The sequence below is a fragment of the Rana temporaria genome, chromosome 2 (assembly GCF_905171775.1).
Source record: "Rana temporaria chromosome 2, aRanTem1.1, whole genome shotgun sequence".
Taxonomy (NCBI): domain Eukaryota; kingdom Metazoa; phylum Chordata; class Amphibia; order Anura; family Ranidae; genus Rana; species Rana temporaria.
The window spans coordinates 503261926-503288495 of NC_053490.1; the positions used below are offsets into that span (position 1 = coordinate 503261926).

Genomic DNA, 26570 nt, shown 5'->3' on the forward strand with positions numbered 1-26570 from the left:
GTGGTATTTAATCACCTCTGCGTTTTTTATTTTTTGCGCTATAAACAAAAATAGAGTGACAGTTTTGAAAAAAGTGCAATATTTTTTACTTTTTTCTATAATAAATATTCCCCAAAAATATATATATAAAAAAAAAAATTTCTTCAGTTTAGGCCGATGCATATTCTTCTACGTATTTTTGGTAAAAAAAAAACAAAAAAACGCAATAAGCGTTTATCGGTTGGTTTGCGCAAAATTTATAGCGTTTACAAAATAGGGGATAGTTTTATTGCATTTTTATTATTTTTTTATGTATTTTTTACTACTAATGGCGGCGATCAGCGATTTTTTTCGTGACTGCGACATTACGGCGGACTCGGACAATTTTGACACATTTTTGGGACCATTGTTATTTTCACAGCAAAAAAATGCATTTAAATTGTATTGTTTATTGTGAAAATGACAGTTGCAGTCGCTGAAGGAGTTAAGTGTGTGTTTACAACTGTAGGGGGGTGTGGCTGTAGGTCTGACGTCATAGATTGAGTCTCCCTATAAAAGGGATGACACGATCGATGCAGCCGCCACAGTGAAGCACGGGGAAGCCGTGTTTACATACGGCTCTCCCCGTTCTTCAGCTCTGGGGAGCTATCGCGAGAGGGCGGCTAGAAACAAATAGCCGCCCCCCTCATCCCGGATCGCTCCCATGGAAGAACCGACCGCCGCATGTACCGGGGGGGGGTTCCCAATCGGACCCCCGACCCGCGGAAAGGCAGGGACGTACATGTACGCCCATCTGCCTGTACGTGCCATTCTGTGGAGGTATATGTACATGCGGCGGTCGTTAAGTTGGTTTGCCAGCAATTTACCTGCCTTGTTGCCATGTGTATAGAAATTTGCTTTGAGTCTATTAATGTTACAAATGTGCTGGGAAAGAAGCAAGCTCCAAAGCGTGTCACGAGCCTCAGATAACTTGTTGCTAAGGACTATGGATGGATTTGTTTTGGGCCTCCAGGACTGCAATGTCCTTCAATATAGCCTCCAAGTGCTGCTTCCTCTTCCTTCTTAACACTGCACTGTGCTTCATCAGAACTCCTCTAAATGTACGCTTTATGGGTATTCCATAATAAAAACGGGTCAACCCCCTCACTATCGTTAGTATCAAAAAATTCTATCAGTGACTTCTCAATATCCATAGAGATCTCAGGATCTAACAACTGTGAGTCAATCTTCCATCTATTAGCACGGGTCATGATCCCATGACTCCCCACCGTAATAGATACCGGGGCATGGTCAGTCCATGTTATATTACCAATTTCCGAAAGCGAGATCTTTTGGAGTAAAAATTTGTCCACCAAAAACAGGTTTATCCTCGAGTAGGATAAATGCACATGGGAAAAAAAAAAAAGTATAGTCCCTTTCAGAGGAATGCTGGCATCTCCAGACGTCAAACAAACAGTTAAAGCTGGTAAAGGAGGACAACGTTGTTCTAACACCCCGTCTATTGGGTAACTTTGAAATGTCCAATTGACTGTCAGAAATCGCGTTCAAGTCGCCACATAGGATTACAGATCCCATGCAGTGCTTTTAAATTTTTTTCCAAAGTTTGGATAGAAAGCTTACTTGTCTTACATTAGGAGCATAAAAGTTTTTTATGGTGTATGTCGTATTGTTGATCTCGCATAAGAGAACAATAAATCTTCCATCCTTATCACAATGACTGGAAATTAACTTCTAAGCGACTGAATTTTTCACAAAAATGGCCACTTCTCTTATTTTGGATGGTGCACAAAGTATGAATGAGGGAACATACTATGCGACAAATTGGGATGGCCCTGCGCCTTGAGGTGAGTTTCTTGGATGCAAAATACATCGCAGTTCTGAGATCGAGCTTCCTTCCACAGCATATGCCTTTTCTGTGGGCTATTAAGCCCGTTCAGGGAAGTTATCTTAAATGCCATGATAGGAGATCGGTATTAAGTAATAATTGATACTGCAAACAAATGGAAGTACAAACTCTTACTTAGAGATGTGAGTGCAAACAGTAGACAGCCTACCACTTGTTAAGATTCTCACAGTAGGATTTCAACAAGAGCTCCGGAACTCGAACTCCAAAGATTTCTTCCCGACCCCTGCTAGCGAACACAAGGAATGGACAAATTTCTGGAATAAAAAAACTTGAGAGAGTATCTCCAAAACAAAAAAAGAAAAAACAGTGAAACAAAGAACAAAAGGAAAAAATAGCGCGTAACAAGCACACAATAAAAATATGCAATTCCTTTTTAAATCTGAGCAGGGATGTCACCTGCTGAATCCGGGGGTAACAAAAAGAAAGATAAATAAAGATGAAACCTGTGCACCGGCACAGAGCGTCCGGATAAAACATATCTAGTGAGACCAAAAGGGCAATGTAGAAATTAGGAACACCACATTAACTTCATTTACTGGACATCTCATGCAAGGACTGGACTTCCTCCTCCTCTGATGGAAATATCTTCCACTTTTCCAACAAGCGGATGCCCGCCTCCACTGAAGAAACCAGAAAGTCCCGATCACCTTTAGTTATCACCAATGTAGCAGGATAATTCCAGCGATAGGGGATCCTATGATTCCCGAGTGGCTTTGTTATAGTTAACAGGTTGCGCCTGCTTTGCATGGTATGAGCAGATAAGTCAGCAAAAAACGATAGGCCTTGCATACAGTCGGGAATATTTTCCGCCTTCCTTGCCACAGACATCAGCTTCTCTTTAACTCTAAAATAATGAATCCTAGCGATGGTATCTGTAGGCAGATGCTCAGGAATGTGCTTAGGTTTGGGCAGTCTGTGTATGCGGTCTATTTCCAAATCCTCTAAAGGTAAGTCAGGGAGAGCTTCTCTTAAGACATTGGTCAGAAAGGCTGTCAGATCTGACGGTTACACCGTTTCGGGGATCCCCCCGATTTTAATATTGTTCCTCCTGGAACGATCTTCAAGATCCGCTACTTTTGATTTAAGCCATACAATGTCCTCCTCATGATCATTATGTGCATCCATCATAGTGTTATAAGACTCAGAAAATTCCCCCATTTTCTTTTCAACGTGTGTTACTCTATCCCTGACTTCCTGCACTTCAGCTTTGCAATGCTTCATAAGCTGCAGCATGTATGAATAGCCCCCCTAAGGGATACCAACATGTCCCTAAGAGTGGAGTCCATTACTGGCAGATTGTTTGTGGGAAAAGCTGCAATGGCGTCTTGAAACTCCAGGGTGTCATCCAGCCCTGAGCACATGTCCCCATCAGAAACATTAGGCGATGGTTGCTGTGACAGCTTCTGCTTTGATTTAGCAGGGCTATTTGCAGTAGATGAGGATTAAGAGGTTGCTTGTCTCTGACTGGCATATGCAGGGTGAGTCATGCCCGGTGACCAGCCTGTACGAGCCTTGTGTTTAAGCACAGTAGAAAGAGACTGGCTGCTGCCGCGCCATCTTGGCTGCTACGGCGGTCAGTGAGAGTGAAGAAGTCTGTCATCTTACCCGGGACAGTTCTCTATTTTCGTTTGCGCGGCATGGTCTGCAGGTGTTCCCCGACTCGTGGAGTCCAAAACCGCCGCTCTTTGGTGCCCTATAGCCGCTGTACGAGCTCCGGAACACTCGTTTTGCCGGGAGCTGTGTTCCTATGCGGCCATCTGCTGCGCTCGCCGGCTCCGCCCCATACCTGTTTTTATTGCCAGAATTTAAAACCATGGGATATCCATGTATAAACTTTTGCATCACGGCAGCCAGTCTATTCGTCTGTGTAGCTGAGAAGGGGTCCCACACGCTCTCAGCAATACCTGGGGGACAAATGACAAGAAAGACACAAAATTAACAATGCTGAATAACTTCATCATCAGACATTACTGTTAAATTCATGAATGGAAAGAAGTTTCCAACTAAGAAAAAGATGTAAAAAACAACCATACAATGCTCTGCTGTCTTACAGGCTTAGTGCAAATCACAGCAACACATAAAACAAACATACCTGTAAGCTTGGGGAGAACTACTTTTTTCACCAAGGATGGCAATAGAGCAATGTCTGCATCCTCCTTGCCTGCGTCTTTCACGTCACAGCCATAGAAGAGTAAACACTCAAACCACATCATGCTTTCAAAGTCACAACAATTGGGCTAAAAGAAAGAGAAAAGGTGCATGTTAAGGATATCCTGTCACCAACTTAAAAGATTACAGAAAAAAAAAAAATTAAAAACAACAACTTGCAACACCCTGCACAACTTTGTATGCAGCTGTTAGGGAGGAGCAAAGAATAATAATATTATAGAACATAACTAGAAGGACAGTGCCGAATCTGCTTGGGCTTCTGATATCACATCCAAGATGGTAGCACCCAGTGGCAGTCTCAGGGCTGTTCAATGTCTACAAGATACGCTTTTACAGATAGATAACATGTCCAAAATAGGTTTTGATGAAATAGATAGTCTGGTCACACAGTCAGTCTCTTTAAATAACTGAAGAATGTTGGAGATTTTGTTACAAAAGAAATCCAGGCTAACAGTTAAAGTGATTGTAAGTGATTGTAATAATTTTTTTGTGCTTCTTGCAGAAACGCACTACAGTCCATTTGACATGGTTTCCTATGGGACATGTTCACATCCATGCTTTTTTTCAGCCGCTGTGTTTTTGGAAAGGGTCAGGGAATTTTTTAAACGCAAAACTGTGCTTTTTTTGGTTCAATAGACCTCAATGGAGAAGCTGCAAAAAAAGCTTGTTGTACCTTTTTGCCCGACCTGCGTTTTTTTTTTTATCTGCCCAACAAATTTGCCAAAAAAAGTGTGTGAAAAACACATCAAAAACACACTTGCAAAAATGCAAAATGCACCACAGCGGATCAATAGCAAACTGCGTAGGTGTGAACCAAACCGCTTTCATGGTCAGCTTGGATAATGCTGAATCACTGTCCAATGTGAAGGCTGGCAATGGAGAGATAATATAGCTGCCTTGCCGAACTAGGAAGATCAACTGTTTAATCAACTTCACGCGTCACCTGTCCGCAAGTGCAGTTTGGAAAATGTTATATATCACAAAATAAAATTGGCTATTCAGAATTACATATGTTTGGCAGGTAAAATAACTAATATATATGCATTTCCTTAAGTATTTAGTGGTTTGCCTGGATGTTTCCTTGAAACATTATTTTATTTAATTACAATTTTGTTTTAAGAGCACGTGCTGCAGCAGTGACCCAAGAATCACCAATATGATAGAAAATATACACAGGCTTTGGATTACAAGCACTTATTCACAGCAAATTGGACAACTTACAGTCTGAATCTCTTGATGGCTTAGTGATGGCTTAGGGAAGAGTTCAGGCATGCTTGGACACGAGTCCAAACCCGCCCAAACTATCCTGCCAGAAAGTGGGCATTGCACACAAACAGTTATAAGTGGCATTTCCTGCCCCATGTATACAAGGGGAGCAGCTGCAGGGCAGGGAATGCCTCAGTTGCTTAGGAATGGCTGTCCGCAATGACAGCTTTCTGGCAAAAAAAAGCTCAGGTAGCTTTAAACTAGTGTCCAAACAAACCTAGACTCATTCTTAGACCTATGGCAGGTATAAATAGGGACTGTGATTTTTTTCCTGGGTTCTGCTGTAGATCTTTCTATTCCACAACTCTTAACCATTAACACCTGAATAGGATTAACGTGACATTAAAGCTTTATTTTTAAATGTGAAAAAAAAAAAAAAAAAGTCCAAACATGTCTCATTTATCTGCTCAGTGCAGTGGTTTTGCACAGAGCTGCCCCGATCTTCCTCTTCTCGGGTCCCCTGCTGGCGCTCCCAGCCCCCCCCCCCCCTCCTGCTGCTGTGTGCCCCAGAGCAAGCAGCTTGCTATGGGGGGACCCAGGCAGGCTTGTTAACAAGCCACTGCTCTACGTGTCAGTTCACACACAGGCTCGAATCCATCCCTCTCATTAAACTTCATGAAGGTAAAAAAACATAAGTCTTTTAAACCCATAAAACTACTATGTATTTTCAGGAGCAGAGGCCCTGTAGAATAAAAAGGTGGCTGTTGAAAATATTTTTTTTTTTTACACGTCTCGCAATACTTGCACAACTCTTTTTCAAAAGCATAATTTTGTACAAAAATAAACTGCAATTTATTATAAATGCTAAATTTTCTGTAAAATATAAATTATGGGGTTGCTTTAAGTAAACAAATTCCAAACATGTCAAGTCTTATGGCCAATTCACACCAGAAAGCTGTGCGGGAAGCTTGTGTTCCATGCACCTTTCCTGCACCGCATTCAATGGCACTGCACTTGTAATCTGCAGCAGGTGTCAGTTTTAACACCCCAAATGCAGTGCCTTTGCCTGCACTAGATTGAAAAAAAGGATTTTTGTACTCACCGTAAAATCCATTTCTCTGAGTTCATAGACGGACACAGCCTCCATTGACCTTAGGGTTATGCTTCTTCCTACCAGGAGATTTAGGCAGAATTCTTACAGAACTTAAGGTGTTAAAAACTTTCCTTCATGCCGCTCCTCCCAGGGGGCGTGGCTCCCCCAGGCATAACCCACACCCTGCTCCAGCAGCTTCAGTTCGTAACAAGCAGTACAAACCAAGGAGGGGTGGGTGCTGTGTCCGTCTATGAACTCAGAGAAATGGATTTTACGGTGAGTACAAAAATCCTTTTTTCTCTTTCGTTCATAGACGGACACAGCCTCCATTGACCTTAGGGACGTCCCCAAGCAGTGTCAAAAAACGAGGGGTGGGAAAGATAACACAGCAAACAACAGGTTACACCCCAAACAAAACCGGAATTACTCAACGGAGGAACTCCAACCTTAAACTGCCGCCTGTAACACCCTGCGGCCGAATGAGGCATCAGAAGATGCACTCACATCCACCTTATAAAACTTTGAAAAAGTGTGGACCGACGACCAGGTCGCAGCCTTACACACCTGTAACACAGAGGCTTGGTGTCGGAAAGCCCAGGAGGCTCCAATCGCCCTGGTCGAATGCGTCGTGACCCGAAAGGGAGGCGCCCGCCCCTTCAGGGCGTAGGCCTGAAGCACAACCTGTCGGATCCACCTGGAAATTGTGGCCGACGAGACTGCCAGGCACTTACTGGGACCGGACAGACACGAACAGCGAGTCCGACTTCCGGAACGGAGCTGTCGCCGACAAGTAAACTCGAAGGGCCCGAACCACATCCAGAGAATGTAAAACGGCTTCCTTCGGGTTCTTCGGCTGAGGACATAATGATGGAACAACAATGTCCTCGTTAATGTGAAAGGCCGAAACGACCTTCGGAAGAAAAGAAGGTCGCGGGCGCAGCACCGCCTTATCCTGATGGATGACCAAGTAGGGGGCCTTGCAAGACAGGGCCGCCAGTTCAGACACTCGTCTGATAGAGGTAATAGCTACCAGAAAGACCACCTTCTGCGACAAAGTCAGCAAGGGGATCTCCCGAATGTCCTCAAAGGGGGCACGCTGAAGCGCCGAGAGGACCAAGTTCAAGTCCCAAGAAGGTAGCAGAGGGCGCACCGGGGGGGCCACATGCCGGACCCCCTGCACAAACGTGCGAACCAAAGAGTGCGCTGCCACGGGACACTGAAAATAAACAGCCAGAGCAGAAATCTGACTCTTGATCGTGCTCAAGGCAAGAGCCTGGTCCACTCCCCACTGTAGGAACAGCAGGATCCGGGACACCACGTAAGTACAGGGGGGGCCACTTCATCTCCTCACACATAGAGACGTATGCTTTCCATGTACGATGGTAAATTTTTCGAGAAGTGGACTTCCGTGCACGCATCATGGTAGAGATTTGGCAACAATAGCTCCCAACTTTAAACCACACACCATTCTGGTATAAGTTTTTATTTTAAACCTTACATCACAAAACACATTCCTGCCAAGTAATACGGATGTACAGTAAGGCTGCATTCACACCTGAGCGTAGCGTTTTCCTGCGACAAAACGCAGCGTTTTTTACCGCGACAAAAACGCAGCTTTTTTTACTGCGATTTTGTACAGGTCTAGGGTCACCAATGTAAAACGCCCAAATACGCTCAATTCGAGCGACAAAAAAGGGTGCAGAACTTGTTTGGGCTTCCGGCGTTAGGCGTTTTGTAGTGGAGATGTGAACCATCTCCATAGAGAATAATGTATTTTTTCCCCTCCAGCGTTTTTGAGCGTCGCGCTTCAGGCGACAAAACGCTTGGGTGTGAATGCAGCCTTAGGAGTTGAGTCTCTAAATATTGGTAGCCAGAGGGAGATAGGCTGTATTCAAACCTGTATTCAAATCCTATCCCACCTTGCCGGGCGCTTCCATCCTTTCGCGCCAGAGACTCATACCACGTGAGTGGGGACAGCAAATCAGCTCGGGCATTCCTTCCTTTATCTCCATCGAGCTGCGCAGTGAGGCCGCAAGTCGTCAGACGGACTCCGCATTTCCTCTTTTCTTTATTTGGCTTATGTGAATATCATTGTGGAGTCTGCTTACATCCGGATACCAACATCGTTTACTGAGGAGTTACGGTATATGCTGGGCTTGGTCCGTAGGGACCTTAAAATCTGGTAAGCAGCTTGCGATCACTGGTGGTGGATTCACTTTTGGATAATTTATCCCACGGATAATCGCATGGTTTCAATCTGCACGGGTGTTTCCAACAGTCATATTATGGACTTCCTTTTTTCTTTGGACTATTGACAATATTAATTGTTTATGTCACAATTTCCGTTTTTACTGTAATAATCACTTATTGCTAATTTTGGTCGAAGACCGATAATTGTGATATACTGTCACTGTTATTTTATTTGTTTATTTTTTCACTTATCGTTTTGGGCATCCAGGGATCTGGAGCTCAAGTGTTTAGTGTACAGTCACCTAACTCCCAAAGGCCACTGCCCTTTGGCCTGTATTTTTAATATACACTTGGGCATACGTTTACTGTATTTTTCATATTATCACAAGATCTGTACATTTATGTGTACATTTCTGGTTTAGCGCAGTTATCCTTCTTTTCATTCAAACCTGAGCGTTTTGTCGCCTGAAGCACGACGCTCAAAAAAGCTAGAGGGGAAAAAATATATTATTTGGGCGTTTTACATTGGTGACCCTAGACCTGTACAAAATCGCGGTAAAAACGCAAAAAAAATACGTTTTGTCGCGGCAAATAACGCTGCGTTTTGTCGCGGCTAATCGCGGTAAAAAACGCCGCAAAACGCTACGCTCAGGTGTGAATGCAGCCTTAAAAAAACTGAAATCTCACTTTAGAGCAGAACAGGAGAAAAGCAAGGTGGTTACCTTAGCTCTACTGCTTAGTATAGAAAATGGGATTTTTGTACTCACCGTAAAATCCATTTCTCTGAGTTTATGGACGGACACAGCAGCCTTTGACCTTAGGGTTATATGCGCTTCCTTCCAAGAGAGTTTCTCCTGGAAGCGGATATAACCCTAAGGTCAAAGGCTGCCGTGTCCGTCCATGAACGGAAGAGAAAGAAGTCCATATAATGGAATCTGGTGCTAACCAGAATGTTCAACTCCCATAGATGAGTAATCCTTAGGATTATTCAATTTAGAGAAGAACTAGTTAAAATGAAATTCTATCAAGATATATCAGCCTTCCATAAATAATGACACAAAAGCAAAGCTATAAACTCACCTTTCACTAAAAAGACAACATAATTGCTACAAAAATTGTTTTGTGATTAAGCAAAACTTCGCCCAATAGGGAAAGCTCTGCTTTAAGTCCCACCCCTTAATTTTTTATAGGGGGGGGGGTACCTAGTTTTGACAGGCACCTGGCTTCCACTTCTGCTCAGGTCACCTGGGTGGTCTTCGCCGAACCTCTCTGCTCCTATTTTCAGCAGTCTTGTGGGACACTTCACAGGTCCCAGAAAACTGCCGGACCATTCACAAAGCGCAGCACAGCACAACAACTTGAATATGCGCAGTGGGCAGAAGGCTGTGAACCCGCAAGCAGCACAGCCGGCTGCCCACAGATAAGATGCCGGCCTGAACCTAAAGGCTAATAAAGAACTAGCCCAGGTGAGGGTGGTGCTGGATCCCTGGACTGTTAAGTGTCCTCTTAATTAAAGCAAGCAGCTACAGAATTTGTAACTTTTATTTTTTCTAGAGTGAAAAATCTCTTTAAAGGTTATTAGAATTACTTTTCCACCTTACAATGCAGCCGTTTTAATTAATTCTCAAAAAAAAAAAAAAAAAATGACAACGACACAATCTTGCAATATAGGAACCTGGAAGTGCTCCAAACACTGTTGGTGTACAGAATGCCTCACATATCTAATTTTGTGCTCAGCTCACTATATCAACTTAAAGTTGCACTGATACAAGTCAGGTTTTGGACATGTCTTGCAATAGTAGATTCATTTTTTGGCGAGATCCTTGCTAGGGCTCATCAACTTCTTAAAAAAAAAAATGCAGACGATAGTTTTTTTTTTTTTTTTGTAAAAACAGTCCCTTCCATTCACAAATCAGAGGAAATAAAAGTTTTTTCTTAAAGCGGAGGTTCACCCATAGCTTATACCTTTTCCCTTTAGATGGATGCTCGTTTTGTCTAGGGGAATCGGCTATTTGTTTTAAAATATGATCCGTACTTACCCGTTTATGAGATGCATCTTCTCCGCCGCTTCCGGGTATGGGCTGCGGGACTGGGCGTTCCTTCTTGATTGACAGTCTTCCGAGAGGCTTCCGACGGTCGCATCCATCGCGTCATGATTTTCCGAAAGAAGCTGAACGTCGGTGCGCAGGCGCAGTATAGAGCCGCACCGACGTTCGGCTTCTTTCGGCTACGAGTGACGCGATGGATGCGACCGTCGGAAGCCTCTCGGAAGACTGTCAATCAAGAAGGAAGCGACGGAGAAGATGCATCTCGAAAACGGGTAAGTACGGATCATATTTTAAAACAAATAGCCGATTCCCCTAGACACAACGAGCAGGAATCTAAGGGGAAAACATGAAAAAAAAGAGATTGGGTGAACTCCCGCTTTAACAGAGAAAGGCCTTAATTGCCAATATTTGCTAACAATGCACATCGTTCACCTAGGAAGTTCCCCCCCCCCCCCGATGAAAACTGGAGGTATACGTTAACATTTTCCACAGCAAACCAACTCACAAATTTATGCCCAAGGTTTATCAAACTTTGATAAAATGAACTGTTGCATGTAGGCTTAACCTTGTATACCTGTGGCCCTCTGTGAAACTCATTGTCATCTCTATTTTTGGTCCACAAGTCCTAGTGACACAACCCTGGCCCAGAAAGCAACCTCAGTAGGAAAGCCATTTGCTCAATTCTCGATTCCATCCGACTTCTTCGGTTCATTGTTGTTACACAAAAGCTTTACGGTTCCTGGTCCCATAAAACAAAGGCCAGGGCAACTGAAAGCCTACGGTAGTCCCCCAAAGGAAAGCTAGTCTGCCCTACCTGTCTTTAAGCTGGTTCTTTACCAAATCAATAGTAACAGAAGTCATCTCATTATGGGGAGTTTTGAAAGAGACAGAATTATCTGGTTTTAGAGGTTTTGTTTCAGCAGATCCAAAAGCAGAATAGGTGTAAGGAACATTGTAGGCTGAACCATAGGGTATCCCCTGGTAAGTGCTTGGGTAGAACAAATTATTTGTCTCGGCAGGTTGGGGTGCTTGGACCTGAAAAGAGAACAGAAAATATTGGTAAAATTAAGCAGTCATGAAAGGTCTTTTATTAACGTGCATCTAATTATATATTGCAACTTAACCACTTAAGCCCCGGACCATATTGCTGCCTAAAGACCCAAGGGGTTTTTACAGTTCGGGACTGCGTCGCTTTAACAGACAATTGCGCGGTTGTGCTACGTGGCTCCCAAACAAAATTGGCGTCCTTTTTTCCCCACAAATAGAGCTTTCTTTTGGTGGTATTTGATCACCTCTGGATTTTTTTTTTTTGCGCTATAAACAAAAATAGAGCGAAAATTTTGAAAAAAATGCAATATTTTTTACTTTTTGCTGTAATAAATATCCCCCAAAAACATATATATAAATTTATTTTTTTCCTCAGTTTAGGCCGATACGTATTCTTCTACCTATTTTTGGTAAAAAAAAATCGTTTATCGGTTGGTTTGCGCAAAATTTATAGCGTTTACAAAATAGGGGATAGTTTTTTTTAATTTTTTGTCACTACTAATGGCGGCGATCAGCGATTTTTTTCGTGACTGCGACATTATGGCGGACACTTCGGACAATTTTGACACATTTTTGGGACCATTGTCATTTTCACAGCAAAAAATGCATTTAAATTGCATTCTATTTTGTGAAAATGACAGTTGCAGTTTGGGAGTTAAACACAGGGGGCGCTGTAACATTAAGGGATCACTGTGTGTGTATTTACTAGTGTAGGGGGGTGTGGCTGTAGGAATGACATCATCGATCGGATCTCCCCTATAAAGGGGATCACCCGATCGATGCGCCGCCACAGTGAAGCACGGGGAAGCCGTGTTTACACACGGCTCTCCCCGTTCTTCAGCTCCGGGGAGCGATCGCGACGGAGCGGCTAAAAACAAATAGCCGTGCCATCGTCCCGTATCGCTCCCCGAGCGGATCCGACCTCCGCATGTACCTGGGGGGTCCCGATCGGACCCCCCACCCACGTCTAGCAGAGGACGTACAGGTACGTACATGTGCCTGTCCGTGCCATTCTGCTGACGTATATGTACATGAGGAGGTCGGGAAGTGGTTAAAGAATCAGTAAAATAGTTTGTTTTGGATAAAGTGGAGAGGGGTTAGAATGCTTGTCAGGTTTTATTACCGTCTGTGCCCCCGTTACAGAGATTCACTCTATTTGTTCTGGAGAAAGCCTCTTGAGGGGGGAGGGGGCGAGCAGGCAAGTCAGGACACTCTACTTTGCAGATAGAGAAAGGAGCTGTGTGTTAGTGGGCATCCCGACTCTCCTGCTCGCCCCCTCAAGAGGCTTTCTCCACACCAGGGAGAAAGCCTTACATTACTGTGGGGAGTTACAGACAGATTTCTCAAGAAATAAGGACATTTAAAAGTAAAATGGAAGGATGAGGTAAGTGAAGGACGACTGCACTAAGGTAAACAAAGCTGTTTAGGGAAACATTTTTTACCTCTACAGCCCCTTTAATGTTCACTTACTGTATCCTTAGTGGAGCAGTTTCACTAATTTGGATAAAAGGACCTTCAAACATACAGATCTGTGGGGAAGTGTCAGATTTTAAAGCGGAGATCCACCCAATTACCTGTGTAATACAAGTATTTTGCTCCCACTTCCGAGCAAAGATACCCCAGCCACCCTCGGGTATCTACGCCACTTCCTTCGTCCGGAGATATGCAGGTCCCAGAAGACAGAAGGGACCAGTGGGATGACACAGCGCGAGTCGCACATGCGCAGTAGGGAACCAGGAAGTGAAGCCGCAGGCACGGCGGCAGCACCCGACATCGCGGGTGCCCTGGACAGGTAAGTGTCCTTATTTTAAGTCCGCAGCTGCAGTATTTGTACTGCAAAAAAAGGCAGAACTACGCTTTAAGGATTTCTCCTCATTTTGGCATGTGGACATGACAACCTTTTGCCAGAGAGGAAGTGAGGTGGACTTTTCCACAGCAACAATATTTGTTTTTTTGTTTTTTATAGAGTCTGGTGAAATCACTGACAGGAAGTGAGGGTAAACTTCTCTAACCAAGCCCCATGAAAAAATTGGCTGGACATAAACATTATTTCTTAGAACCGTGTAAAACCTTCCTGTATTACATGCCAGTTGTACCAAAAGAAAATGCCCACCTGTGGTATACTAATTCCTTTTCGTATCTGTTCCTGTTCCCAGCGACTGATTTCTTCATCTTGTTCCCCTGTTGCCAGAGCTTCATCATCACTTCCCTCGATTCCTGCCACAGAAAAAACAAAGCTGTGGAAACTGCATTTTCTGAAATATGGTCCCAAACGGAGGAAAAATGCTGCCAATATGGTGTATTTGGTATGAAATGAACACCTTAATGGGGACCTCTAGCACTATATAACTTTATTTAGATATACTGTGGTGTGGGTAGCACCCAGGCAGTAGCATACAAGTGACCCTGTGAACATTTCTACAAAAAAGCTCAAAAGGCAGCTGTAAAAAAGGAAAACTCACAGCTGCTACTGAGCTCCTTTACATCCCGTTACTGCCACACTGTAGTAGTTAGGGAATCAATAGTAATAGGGTAACTCCTCTTAAAGTGGAGTTACACCCTAATTTTAACCCCCCACCCACCCAAAAAAAAATTATACTCCCCAGAAAAGGCTGTTGTATGTGGAACTAGCCCTTCTGCCTCTTATTCCACCGCGGTCATCATCTTCGTCCGTCGCGGTGTCTTCTGGTGAATGGGGCGCGCTGCCTTCTGGGAACTGTGTGTATCCCAGGAGGTAGCCACACATTCACAAAGCGCTGTGCAAGTGGCACATGCGCAGTAGGAAATGGGCAGTGAAGCCGTAAGGCTTCACTGCCTGTTTCCCTTAGTCAGGATGGAGGTGCCAGGACCGAGCGATCGCCGTCGGGGGCCCATGATCGCGGGTGCCTAGGACAGGTAAGGGTCCTTATTAAAAGTCAGCAGCTATAGTGTTAGGGTGGAATCCCGCTTTAAAGTTATGCTGTCCTTTATCACTCACCCTAAGGGTCTATTCACACCATCTGGTCCTCTATGGGACATTAAAATCACACACAATATCGCGACCGCGTGGACTGTCCTCAGAGAGCTCGCTTCTGACCTCATTCATGTATAATCCCAAGGTGACAGATAGCCTTACTCACCAAATGTCTCACCCATGGACATCCCGGAATCTCTTTCATTTTGGAAATCTGGTAGACCCCCTGTCACGCAGACTAATGCCCTTCTCTAGCCTCCAAACTAAATTTGATCTCCCTAGGACGGTAATCTATAGTTACCTGCAAATTCGCCACTATGCCCTGTCCATAGCACCTAACCTGCAATTCTCCCCTCCCACTCCCTTTGAAAGGCTGGTCTTGGCCGGATCGGCCCAGAAAGGCCTAATTTCTGATATATACAAAATACTAAATGCCTACCCCCTAGAATCCCAGGGTAAACACTCTTATATGATTCGATGGGAAAAAGCCCTTAACGAGGTAATTCCCATGGAGCAATGGCGGACTATTTGGTCCCAGGCAGCTAAGAGTTCACTTTGTACAAGGAAAATGCATATAAAGTCCTTCTCTTTTGGTATATGACTCCTGACGTGCTTCACACTATATACCCCGCTAGTTCTGATCGCTGCTGGCGATGCCAGGGAGACAGGGGTTCCCTCTTTCACATATACTGGAGCTGCCCAATGATCACTCCCTACTGGACCACGGTGCAGCAATTGTTGGGCCGCCTTCTGGACACGCAGGTCCCCATGTCCCCCAAATTCTTCCATTTGGGCCTATCCCCCCTGAGAGTCTCCAAGCCCTACAAACAGTTGATGCACCATATTGTCACAGCTGCACATTGTCTCATAGCTCTTAACTGGAAAAATCGCTCTCCCCCACCCCTGAGGCTTTATATGCCAGAGTTAAGGATGTGGAGCTGATGGAGAGAATGACTGCCAGGATACAGGACAGGCTGGAGGCCCATGACGATGTCTGGGGGCCGTGGCGCCTTCGGGAGGACTCACTATAATCAGGTGAGCGAGCTGATTTGATGACCCCTCTCTCTGTCCCCTCTTATCTACCCGCCTTTCTTTTGTCTCTTTTTTTTTCTCCTTCTTCCCGTGAGTACCCCTGTGACTCCCTTCAGGTTTAACGTTTTGCAGTGTTCTAATGTATGCTTCTATGATATAGCATATTTAACTTCAGGTATGTGCTTGCTACTGTTTAGCAGTGCAACGACGAACCATACTTGTCATTGCTGGAAGACCTGTAACGTACGCAGATCTGTGTCTTATTTTGTACATCTTCCCTCATGCTATATCTTATGCTTTTGTATGTTGTGAGCAACTATTTTTAATTAACAGTTATTCGAGAAACAAAAAAAAAAAAAAATCTCACACAATAAAGTACATTGCATTAGGGCAGCTCACTCATTTTATTTTGGTTATTACAACCGACCAAAAATCATGCAAGCAGCACTTTCAGCACCACATTGCAATGCACATCCACTGGCAAGATGTGTTGGGACGCTATTCAGATTTAATGCAACTGCATTGCACCAACACATGAAACGTGCATTACCATAATGTGATATGGTGTGAGTTGGCCCCAATGCAAAACAAGTGTGAATGATAGAGATACATAAAAAAAATACAAAAATCTCTTTCATATGCATTCAACGGCTATCTAATGTCTATGCCTGGTTTTACCCAGATAACTAACACACAGGAACTGCTTGGTAAAACGTTCCTGTCACTTAGTACAAAACAAAACATCAACTCTATAAAGGAACATGTTACTAAGGCTGGAAGGGGAAAATGTTACTAAGGCTCACCACTTTCCTCAGCTATCTTCTGCCTTTGTGATTTTTCTCGTACTGAGAAAACGATCCGCCTCTTTTCATCATCATCGTCATCATCACTGGCATCGTTCTCATCCTCCCGCACCAACCTTTTACCACCATCCACATCCAAAGATGGAACATCTCTAAGTTCCCGAGCCAGCTGTCTCTTCTTGCGAGCAGCATGGATAAAGGCTGCATCCGGGATCTCTCCTAAAAAAAAGAAAAAAACACACACACACACACATCAGAGATTTTCCTCGTTATGAAAGTCAGGGAGTGAACTAGGAATTTAACCTTAAAGAGGAATTCCAAGTATGGACATCAACGCTCCACCTCTCCAGCTTGTTCAGAGAACATATTGTATTCATTCAGAAAAATGCAAAGCCTTCTCTGAATGGTGCCTGTGTGAAGTGGCCAATCTCCTGGGTAAAAAATGCAAAGGACAGCGACTCGGCACGGGTCCTGGAAGCAAGCAGAGATCACTGCAACAACTGTGTCTACGTCAGTGATTTCAAGCGGCATCGGCCAGGTATGGTATCTACATAGTTACATTGATCCAAGATGTATAAAATAACCATAATTGGAATAAAGAGATTTTTTATACAGCTTACCTGTAAAATCTTTTTCTTGGAGTACATCACGGGACACAGAGCGGCATTCATTACTATATGGGTTATATGGAGTACCTTCAGGTGATGGACACTGGCAATCTCAAACAGGAAATGCCCCTCCCTATATAACCCCCTCCCATAGGAGGAGTACCTCAGTTTTGTAGCAAGCAGTATGCCTCCCAAAATGGTCCCCATAAGAGGGGTGGGAGCTCTGTGTCCCGTGATGTACTCCAAGAAAAAGATTTTACAGGTAAGCTGTATTAAAAATCTCTTTTTCTTTATCGTACATCACGGGACACAGAGCGGCATATTCATTACTATGTGGGATGTCCCAAAGCAATGCTTACAATGAGGGGAGGGAGAACATCTTCCAAAGACAAAAGGATTCAATTTAGAGATATACTCAAATCATAATAAATCCAACTTAGTTGAGAAAAAATAATTTTAAATTTAACTCAAAAGGGAGCCCCCGGAATCCGAGGGTCTCAAACTGCAGCCTGCAGCACTGCCTGCCCAAAGGCTGTATCAGTATTCCTTCTTACGTCCAACTGGTAGAATTTTGTAAACGTGTGGACAGAAGACCAGGTTGCCGCCTTGCAAACTTGAGCCATAGAGATCTGGTGGTGTGCTGCCCAGGAGGCGCCCATGGCCCTAGTAGAATGAGCCTTTAATGATAACGGAGGAGGCAACCCCTTCAAGCCGTAGGCCTGAGTGATTAACTGTTTAATCCACCTTGAGATGGTGGATTTTGCAGCTGCCTGCCCCTTCTTGGGCCCATCCGGTAAAATGAACAACACATCTGTTTTCCGGATCTTCTCTGTAGCTTTAAGATAGGCCTTCATGGCCCTGACAATATCCAAGGTATGCAGCAACCCTTCCTTTCTGGAAGTAGGTTTAGGAAAGAAGGATGGTAATACCAAATCCTGGTTTAGATGAAAACTGGATATAACCTTTGGTAGGAAGGAAGGATGAGGGCGGAGAACGACCTTGTCCTTATGTAAAATAAGATATGGTTCCTTACAGGATAAGGCTGCCAGTTCCGATACTCTTCTGGCGGAAACTATGGCGACCAAAAATACTAACTTCCTTGTCAGTAAAACCAAAGGAATTTCAGCCAACGGCTCAAAAGGTTGTTTCTGTAAACTTGACAGAACAAGATTTAAATCCCACGGACAAAGCGGGGATTTAACTGGAGGATTAATACGTAAGACCCCTTGAAGGAAGGTCTTAACTAGCGAGTGGGTGGCCAGCGGCCGCTGAAACCACACTGACAAAGCTGAAATCTGTCCCTTGATTGTGCTTAATGCCAATCCTTTATCCACTCCTAGCTGGAGAAAACTTAATACTCTATCGATGGTAAACTTGCGAGAAAGCCATCGCTTGGACTCACACCAGCCTACATAGGCCTTCCAGACCCTGTAATAAATCACCCTAGAGACCGGTTTCCTGGCTCTGATTAGGGTAGAGATTACTTTCTGAGACAGACCTCTACCCCTGAGAATCAGGGATTCAGCTTCCAGGCCGTCAAATTTAGATGCCGTAAAGCAGGGTGGAGGATCGGACCTTGCGATAGCAGGTCTGGCCGTAGAGGAAGAGTCCAAGGGTCTCCCACTACCATCTTCAGGATTAGTGAATACCATGCCCTTCTGGGCCATGCTGGAGCTACCAGGATGACTGGTATGTGCTCCACCCTGATCCTGCGCAGCAGGCGGGGTAGTAACTGGAGTGGGGGAAATACATAAAGAAGTTTGAACTGATGTCAAGGGCAAACCAGCGCATCGGTTCCGCAGGCCATCGGATCCCTTGAGCGGGATATGAACCTGTCTAGCTTCTTGTTGAGTCTCGATGCCATGACATCCACGTCCGGCACTCCCCATCTTTGGCAGAGTGTTTGAAAGATTTGTGGATGTAGAGACCATTCCCCCGGCAACAGAGTCTGGCGACTTAAGAAGTCCGCCTGAAGGTTGTCCACTCCTGGAATAAATATTGCCGATATGCAGGGCACATGAGCCTCTGCCCACAGGAGAATCAAGCTCACCTCTCTCTGAGTGGCTTGACTCTTGGTTCCCCCTTGGTGATTTATGTATGCCACGGCCGTGGCATTGTCTGATTGAATTCTCACCGGGAACCCCTGCAATTTGGACGTCCAAGCCCTGAGGGCTAGTCGAGCAGCTCTGAGCTCCAAGATGTTGATGGGCAACTGCCTCTCTGGCTTTGCCCAAGTACCCTGGCGAGTGCAACCATCCAAAATTGCTCCCCAGCCCGTCAGGCTGGCGTCTGTGGTTACTATCTTCCAAGCCACTGGGCTGAAAGACTTCCCCTTCACTAGATTCTGAGGGTCTAACCACCAACACAGACTTTGTCGGACTCTTGATGAGAGCGGCAAAGGGATATCCAAGGCCTGTGGCCTCCTGCTCCATGCTGACAGGATGGCTGCCTGCAGGATGCGAGTGTGGCTCTGGGCGTACGGTACCGCCTCGAATGTGGCCACCATCTTGCCTAGTAACCGCATACATAGGCGAATAGTCGGTTCTTTCTTGCTTAGAACCAGTAGGATTAATTCCTTGATGGCTTTGACCTTTATCAGAGGTAGAAACACCCTTTGTTGTTCTGTGTCTAACCTCATGCCGAGATATTCCAACTGCCTTGTGGGCTGGAATGCTGACTTTTCTCGATTTAGGACCCAGCCGAACCTCTCGAGGTACTGGACCGTGAGGGCCACTGCTCGTTCCAAGCCAGGAGACGAGTGATCTATGACTAGGAGGTCGTCCAGGTACGCTAGGATCGTGACCCCTTGGATCCTTAGCTTGGCTAGGATTGGAGCTAGGACCTTCGTGAACACCCGGGGGGCCGTAGCCAACCCAAAGGGAAGCGCCACGAATTGGAAATGACGCGAAGCCACCATAAAGCGTAGATATCTTTGATGTGGCTGATAAAGGATGCCTACCTTCATGTTCCAATTTATGTCTATGGATGCCATGAAGTCGTCCTTTTGGAGTGTGGCAGCTGCTGACCGCACGGATTCCATCCGAAATGAGCGGACCTTTAGGTACGCATTTACCATCTTTAGGTCCAAAATTGGCCCGACATCTCCGTTGGACTTTGGGATGATGAATAGGTTGGAGTAGAAACCCAGCCCTTGTTCTAGGACTGGTACCTCTACTATTACTTCCTGGGAGAGTAGATGATTCAATGCCGTCATTAATGCGGCTCCCTTCTCCGGATCGTTTGGAACCCTTGACTCCTGGAAATGAGGAGGAGGAAACTTTAGGAAGTCTAATTTGTAGCCCGTAGCCACGGAAGACCGTACCCATTTGTCGGGAATGCTGGCTTCCCAAACCTCTGAAAAGAGACGCAGCCTTCCCCCCACCCTCGTGGGTGGGGGCGCCCCTTCATAAGGTCGGCTTGGGGGCTGGTTTTGCTGGTTTGCGAAACCACTGCTTCTTGCCTCTAGCGGCCTGTCCCTACGATTTGCTGTTGAAGTTAAAGTTTGATCTTGCAGGAGGCCGTCGATACTGTTTGGCATTAGAGGGCCCCTGCCCAGGGGAGTGCTGTCGTTGCATGGGGGCTCGGCCTCCCAGCTCTTTAACCATAAGAGTCTTCTCATATGGATAAGGGATAACGATAAACGTGACGCTTGCTGGATAGAATCCTTAATCGCATCTACCGTAAAGCGTATGGCCCTAGGGACATAAAATAAAATTCTTCTGCCTGCTGGGCAGGAATAAGTTTAAGCATCTGCTTAGTTTGATCCGATAATGCTTGTGCAACCCCAATCGCAGCCACAGCTGGCTGCACTACTGCCCCTGCAGTAGTGAAGGAGCTTTTAAGTAGTGCTTCCAAGCGTTTATCAACCGGATCCTTGAACACCTGTATGTTTTCTACAGGGCATGTTAAAGATTTGTTAACACATGAGATGGCTGCGTCCACCGCCGGGGTTGCCCATCTCTTGGAAAATGTATCTTCCATAGGATATAAGGCAGAGAATCTTTTAGGTGGTAAAAAGATTCTATCTGGCTTGGTCCAATCTTGGAACATAACTTCCTCTAGCAGAGGATGGATCGGAAAAACTGCGTTGTTTTGAGGCGCCCTTAGTGAGCCCAAAGCTGAAACAGTCGATACTTGGAGATCTGGTACTGGCAAGTTGAATGCACTATGGACCAAGTCCGTTAAGGCTTGAACCCACCAGCTCTCCCCTTGGGAGGCTGCCCCAGACTCCCCTGTATCCGGATCCTCGATCCCCGAACCTGCTTGGTCCTTGTCCAAGAGGTCGTCCAATTCCCCTGCGGAAAGGACCTCCTCCTCTGAGGGTCCACGCTCGGGCGACGGAGATCTATTCCGTTTTCTGCCCCGCATAGCCTTGGCTATCATCTTTTCCATTCTTTTTTCCATCTCTTTTAAAGAGGTGGACAATACCTCGTCCGTGACCACCCTAGGGTTGGACTGACCCGTGCCAGCTCCAGCCCCAGATCCCGATGGTCCCACCAAGGCTCCCTCTCGGGAAAGCAGCGGCATAACTTTGTCCGAGACCTCAGACTCTCTGGGGGAATCCCCACCTCTTGTACCCTCTGACCCAGATGCCATGGTACAATACCGAGGTACGCCTGCTAACTTATCGGTGTTTGGAACTATAAATAGTTATTGCCCAAAAACCCGTTTGGGGGATAAAAAATGCCTTCTTTCCCTTTAATGGTTCTTTTTTCTTTTTTTTTTTTTCAAACCCAAGAAAGAAAAAACATTCTGTCCCCCTTAGTAGTATTGCCAAAAAACTGCTGAGATAGAAAAGAACAGCCTAACTCTAGGCTCCAGGACAGTCTTATTGAAGACTGTAATATCTGTTTTGGCCACTGTGTGTCCTCGGCGCCCCGTGCTGCCGCTCTGGTCTCTTCCTCTCTCAGTTCCAGCATACACTGAGCTGGGAACAAATGGAAGGGCCGCCCCTTCCTTTAACATGCTGGCCCGCCCTTCCCCCCTCAGCTAACGGCGCGAAATTGCGCCCATATCACAGGGACGCGCGCGCGCCCGCCGGCGGGGGGGGGGGGGGGGTGGGGCTAAGGAGACCACACGAGGAGGCAGTTTGTCCTGTCTCCAGGCTAGGAGGAAGAACCGTGGCAGCAATCGCCTGGAGGCTTTGCAGGTAAGCACAGCTCTCTTTACACACATACACACACAGGCCTCTTTCTCAATGTTTACAATACTACCAGGGAGGTCACCTTTTATGGGGAATACACATAAAGCCATCCTATCTTTAAGACATGTGACTTAATTTGCCAGATGCAGCGCATAACTTTAGGCATGTCCCCTGTGAACCCCCCAGAAAAACCTGCTAAGAACCAAGTTCCGCAAGTTTCCCCTCACTTACCTGCTCCATGCCGCAGGACTTTGCACAGCAAGAGGCCCAATCTTCCCCCATCTCCGTGGGGCATTGACCTTCAGGCCCTGGGTTCCTATGAAGGATCCACTGTCCTGGGCCCATATAGCACCCTGGCAACAGAAACATTAGGCCCCCAAAGGTTTCTAAGTTCTGGGCCCAGGGTCCAGCTCTCTAAAAAGAAAGCATTATGGGCTATACCCCATTGGTTTGGGGTCCGGTTACTGACCACTTTAGCGCTGAGGCCTTTGGACAGAACCGGTTAGCTCACCTAATCCCAAGGATGTGGAGGCAAGCTAAACCATGACCAACACCTAAGACACTGGCGTAAAAACTGAGGTACTCCTCCTATGGGAGGGGGTTATATAGGGAGGGGCATTTCCTGTTTGAGATTGCCAGTGTCCATCACCTGAAGGTACTCCATATAACCCACATAGTAATGAATATGCCGCTCTGTGTCCCGTGATGTACGATAAAAAAAAATCTTTAAGTACACTTTGACAAACAAAAATATATATATATATAAAAAGACACAAAGGGTACTACAACAGACCCCACGCATTACCTTTGAATCAGGGTGGATAAAAAAAAAAATCTTTAAAACTAGATTTCATACCAGTAAGAATAAGTCCTTACATTTAAAGAGCACCTCTCATTTCAGATGCATCATTGCAGCGCCCTTTAGTGGGCATCCACTCACCTGCTGCAGTCACGTCCCTCACCTTGTTGTGTCACTGCCACATCACCAGCCGTCCCAATAAAGTAAATGGGACTGCCGGTGAGTCAACAGAGGGTCAGAGGAGGATCCACTGCGTGCGGGATATAATATAATAAAGCAGCTGAAAGACCCCTTCTCCCCCTCCCGTGGCTTTCAGCTGCTTTAATAAAAGGTATACAGGGAGATTAGTGCTTGTAACTGTCCGCACCGATTGTCCCGACTGTCCCCTCCTACCGCTCCCCAAATTTGCTCTGGTCCTCCTCCGTGCTCCCCCTCTGTGTCCTCAGTGTTCCTCCGGTCCCCCACCTCCCCATGCTCCACCTCTGTGTTCCTCCGGTCCCCCCTGTGCTCCCCCCGTGTCTCTAGTCCTGCCCCCCCTCCGTGTCCCTCCAGTCCCACCCCCATGCTACCCCTCCGTGTTCCTCCAGCCCCTCCCTCCGTGTTCCTCAAGCCCCCCCGTGCTGCCCCCTCTGTGTTCCTCCAGTCCCCACCTCTATGCTACCCCCTCCGTGTTCCTCCAGTCCCCCCCCCCTGTGCTGCCCCCGCTATGTTGCTCTAGTCCCCCCCCCCCATGTTACCCCTCCGGTCCCCCCTGTGCTCCCCTTTGTGTTCCTCCACTCGCCCCCCCCCCCCCCCCGTGTTCCCCCTCCGTGTTTCTCCAGTCCCCCCTCGAGGTTCCTCCGGTCGCCCCATGCCCTCCATGTTCCTCCTGACCCCCCCCCCCCCGTGTTCCTCTGCCCCCCCATGCTCCCCCCTCCGTGTTCCTCTGCCCCACCCCCCCATGCTCCCCCCTCCGTGTTCCTCTGCCCCCCCCATGCTCCCCCCTCCGTGTTCCTCCAGCCCCTCCCCTGTGCTCCTCTGGTCCCGGATCTGTCAGGATTGAAAGCAGAGGAAGGAGCCTGTAAATCTGTCATGTACCAGTTCCTTTCTATTCTGAATGCACAGAGTCAGTGATCACTGACACTATTCATTTATAACTGAGCATTGTAAACTATGTTTACAATGTCTCCGTTTATAAATGGAGAGGAGTTTCTGGGGCAAATCGGTGTCCTCAGTCCGTTTCCCTGTCTCAATGTAAGGGATCTGTTTAGACCCCTGATATCTCACCAAAGCCACCCAGTAGGGCTAATAAAAAAAAATAAAGAATTATAAAAAATAAAAAAAAAACAAACAGAGCAGCTCTCCAATAGGGCAGTGGAGAACAGGAGCGCCGCTAAGGGACCCCAGAAAAGAAGGATCTGGGCCACTCTGTGCAAAACCAACTGTACAGAAGAGGCAAGTATAACATGTTTGTTTTAACCACTTAAGGACCGCCTAACGCCGATATACGTCGGCAGAATGGCACGGCTGGGCACATCAACGTATATGTACGTTGCCCTTTAAGCCCAGCCGTGGGTCGCAGGCGCGCGCCTGCGACCCGGTCCGAAGCCCCGGGACCCGACTGCCGCTGGAGTCCCGCGATCGGTCCCCGGAGCTGAAAAACGGGGAGAGCCGTGTGTAAACACGGCTTCCCCGTTCTTCACTGTGGCGGTGTCATCGATCGTGTGATCTCTTTTATAGGGATCCACAATCGATGACATCACACCTACAGCCACACCCCCCTACAGTTGCAAACACACATTAGGTCACGCATAACCCCTTCAGCGCCCCCTGTGGTTAACTCCCAAACTGCAACTGTCATTTTCACAATAAACAATGCATTTTAAATGCATTTTTTGCTGTGAAAATGACAATGGTCCCAAAAATGTGTCAAAATTGTCCGAATTGTCCACCATAATGTCGCAGTCACGAAAAAAAATCGCTGATCGCCGCCATTAGTAGTAAAAAAAAAAAAAAAAAAAATGAATAAAAATGCAATAAAACTATCCCCTATTTTGTAAACGCTATAAATTTTGCGCAAACCAACCGATAAATGCTTATTGCGATTTTTTTAACCAAAAATAGGTAGAATACGTATCGGCCTAAACTGAGGAAAAAATGTTTTTTTTTATATATTTTTGGGGGATATTTATTATAGCAAAAAGTAAAAAATATTGCATTTTTTTCAAAATTGTCACTCTATTTTTGTTTATAGCGCAAAAAATAAAAACCGCAGAGGTGATCAAAAACCACCAAAAGATAGCCCTATTTGTGGGGAAAAAGGGACAATTTTGTTTGGGAGCCACGTCGCACGACAGAGGAATTGTCTGTTAAAGCGACACAGTGCCGAATCGCAAAACCTGGCCTGGTCCTTTAGCTGCATTTTGGTCCGGGGCTTAAGTGGTTAAAACTAGGGTTGTCCCGATACCGATACCAGTATCGGTATCGGGACCGATACCAGTATCGGTACCGATACCAGTATCGGTATCGGGACCGATACCGAGTATTTGCGGGAGTACTTGTACTCGCGCAAATACCCCCGATACCTAAACAGAATACTTCACCACCCCCCCGCTGCCACATCGCGCCGAAGCATTTGAAAGCCGCCGCAGGGGTTAAACGGCGTGCGGGAACATCACAGCTTTCATTTGAATAGCTGTAGTGTTCCCGCGCGTATAGACACTCCCCCTTGCTCGGGATTGGATGGGTGATCGTGATCTGTCCAATCCAGAGCAAGGGGGAGTGTCTATACGCGCGGGCAAAACAGCTATTCAAATGAATGCTGTGATTTTCTCCATGCGGCTTTCGGCGGCAAAGGTATGGGGGAAATGGCTGGAGGGACATGGCTGCATATGTGAGGGACATGGCTAGAGGGACATTGCTGCATATGTGAGGGACATGGCTAGAGGGACATGGCTGCATATGTGAGGGACATGGCTAGAGGGACATGGCTGCATATGTGGGGGACATGGCTGCATTTGGGGACACATTTAAAAAAAGTATCGGTATTCGGTATCGGCGACTACTTGAAAAAAAGTATCGGTACTTGTACTCGGTCCTAAAAAAGTGGTATCGGGACAACCCTAGTTAAAACCAAACCTTTAGTTACCCTTTAACCTATGAACTTTTGCTACCCAGTAGTAGTATTTCAGAAAAATATATGGACATTCAAATAATATAAATTATATTTAATCTTATAGATATAATTGTGCAATTGTGTGTATTTACCGTAGTTGTCGAGGAGCTTTTTAGCATCACTGCCGAAGTGCCTGCAAAGTGTTTCAACAGTTGCGCTTTGCGGGTGCTTTTAACCCTATAGTCGGCCACTCAACAGAGGTGAAGCACTGCTAAAATTAGCAGCACTTTACCGCCAACGCCCCCCCACCCCAGTGTGAATGTTGCCTTAATTTTGTGTTCTGTTGTTTTTGTGTGTATATATATATATATATATATATATATATATATATATATATATATATATATATATATATATATATATATATATATATATATAACTATTTTGTATGAATACATGTCTGGTGAATAAATCTCCTATTTTTAGTGTTCATATTGATT

At 45.8% G+C, this 26570-nt stretch overlaps 1 protein-coding gene across 1 annotated transcript in view; it reads right to left on the bottom strand.

Annotated features, from left to right (window-relative positions):
- Positions 1-2238: 2238 nt before the first annotated feature.
- Positions 2239-26570, bottom strand: part of LOC120928366 (PAX3- and PAX7-binding protein 1-like) — a 32548-nt gene continuing 8216 nt past the window's right edge. Inside the window, exons 4-8 of the mRNA XM_040339463.1 lie at positions 16427-16645; positions 13752-13855; positions 11406-11626; positions 3978-4122; positions 2239-3789 (exon numbers count right to left, since the gene is read on the bottom strand). Of these exons, the coding sequence (XP_040195397.1) occupies positions 4095-4122; positions 11406-11626; positions 13752-13855; positions 16427-16645 (572 nt within the window). The 3' untranslated portion in view covers positions 2239-3789; positions 3978-4094. The remainder of the gene's footprint in view (positions 3790-3977; positions 4123-11405; positions 11627-13751; positions 13856-16426; positions 16646-26570) is intronic.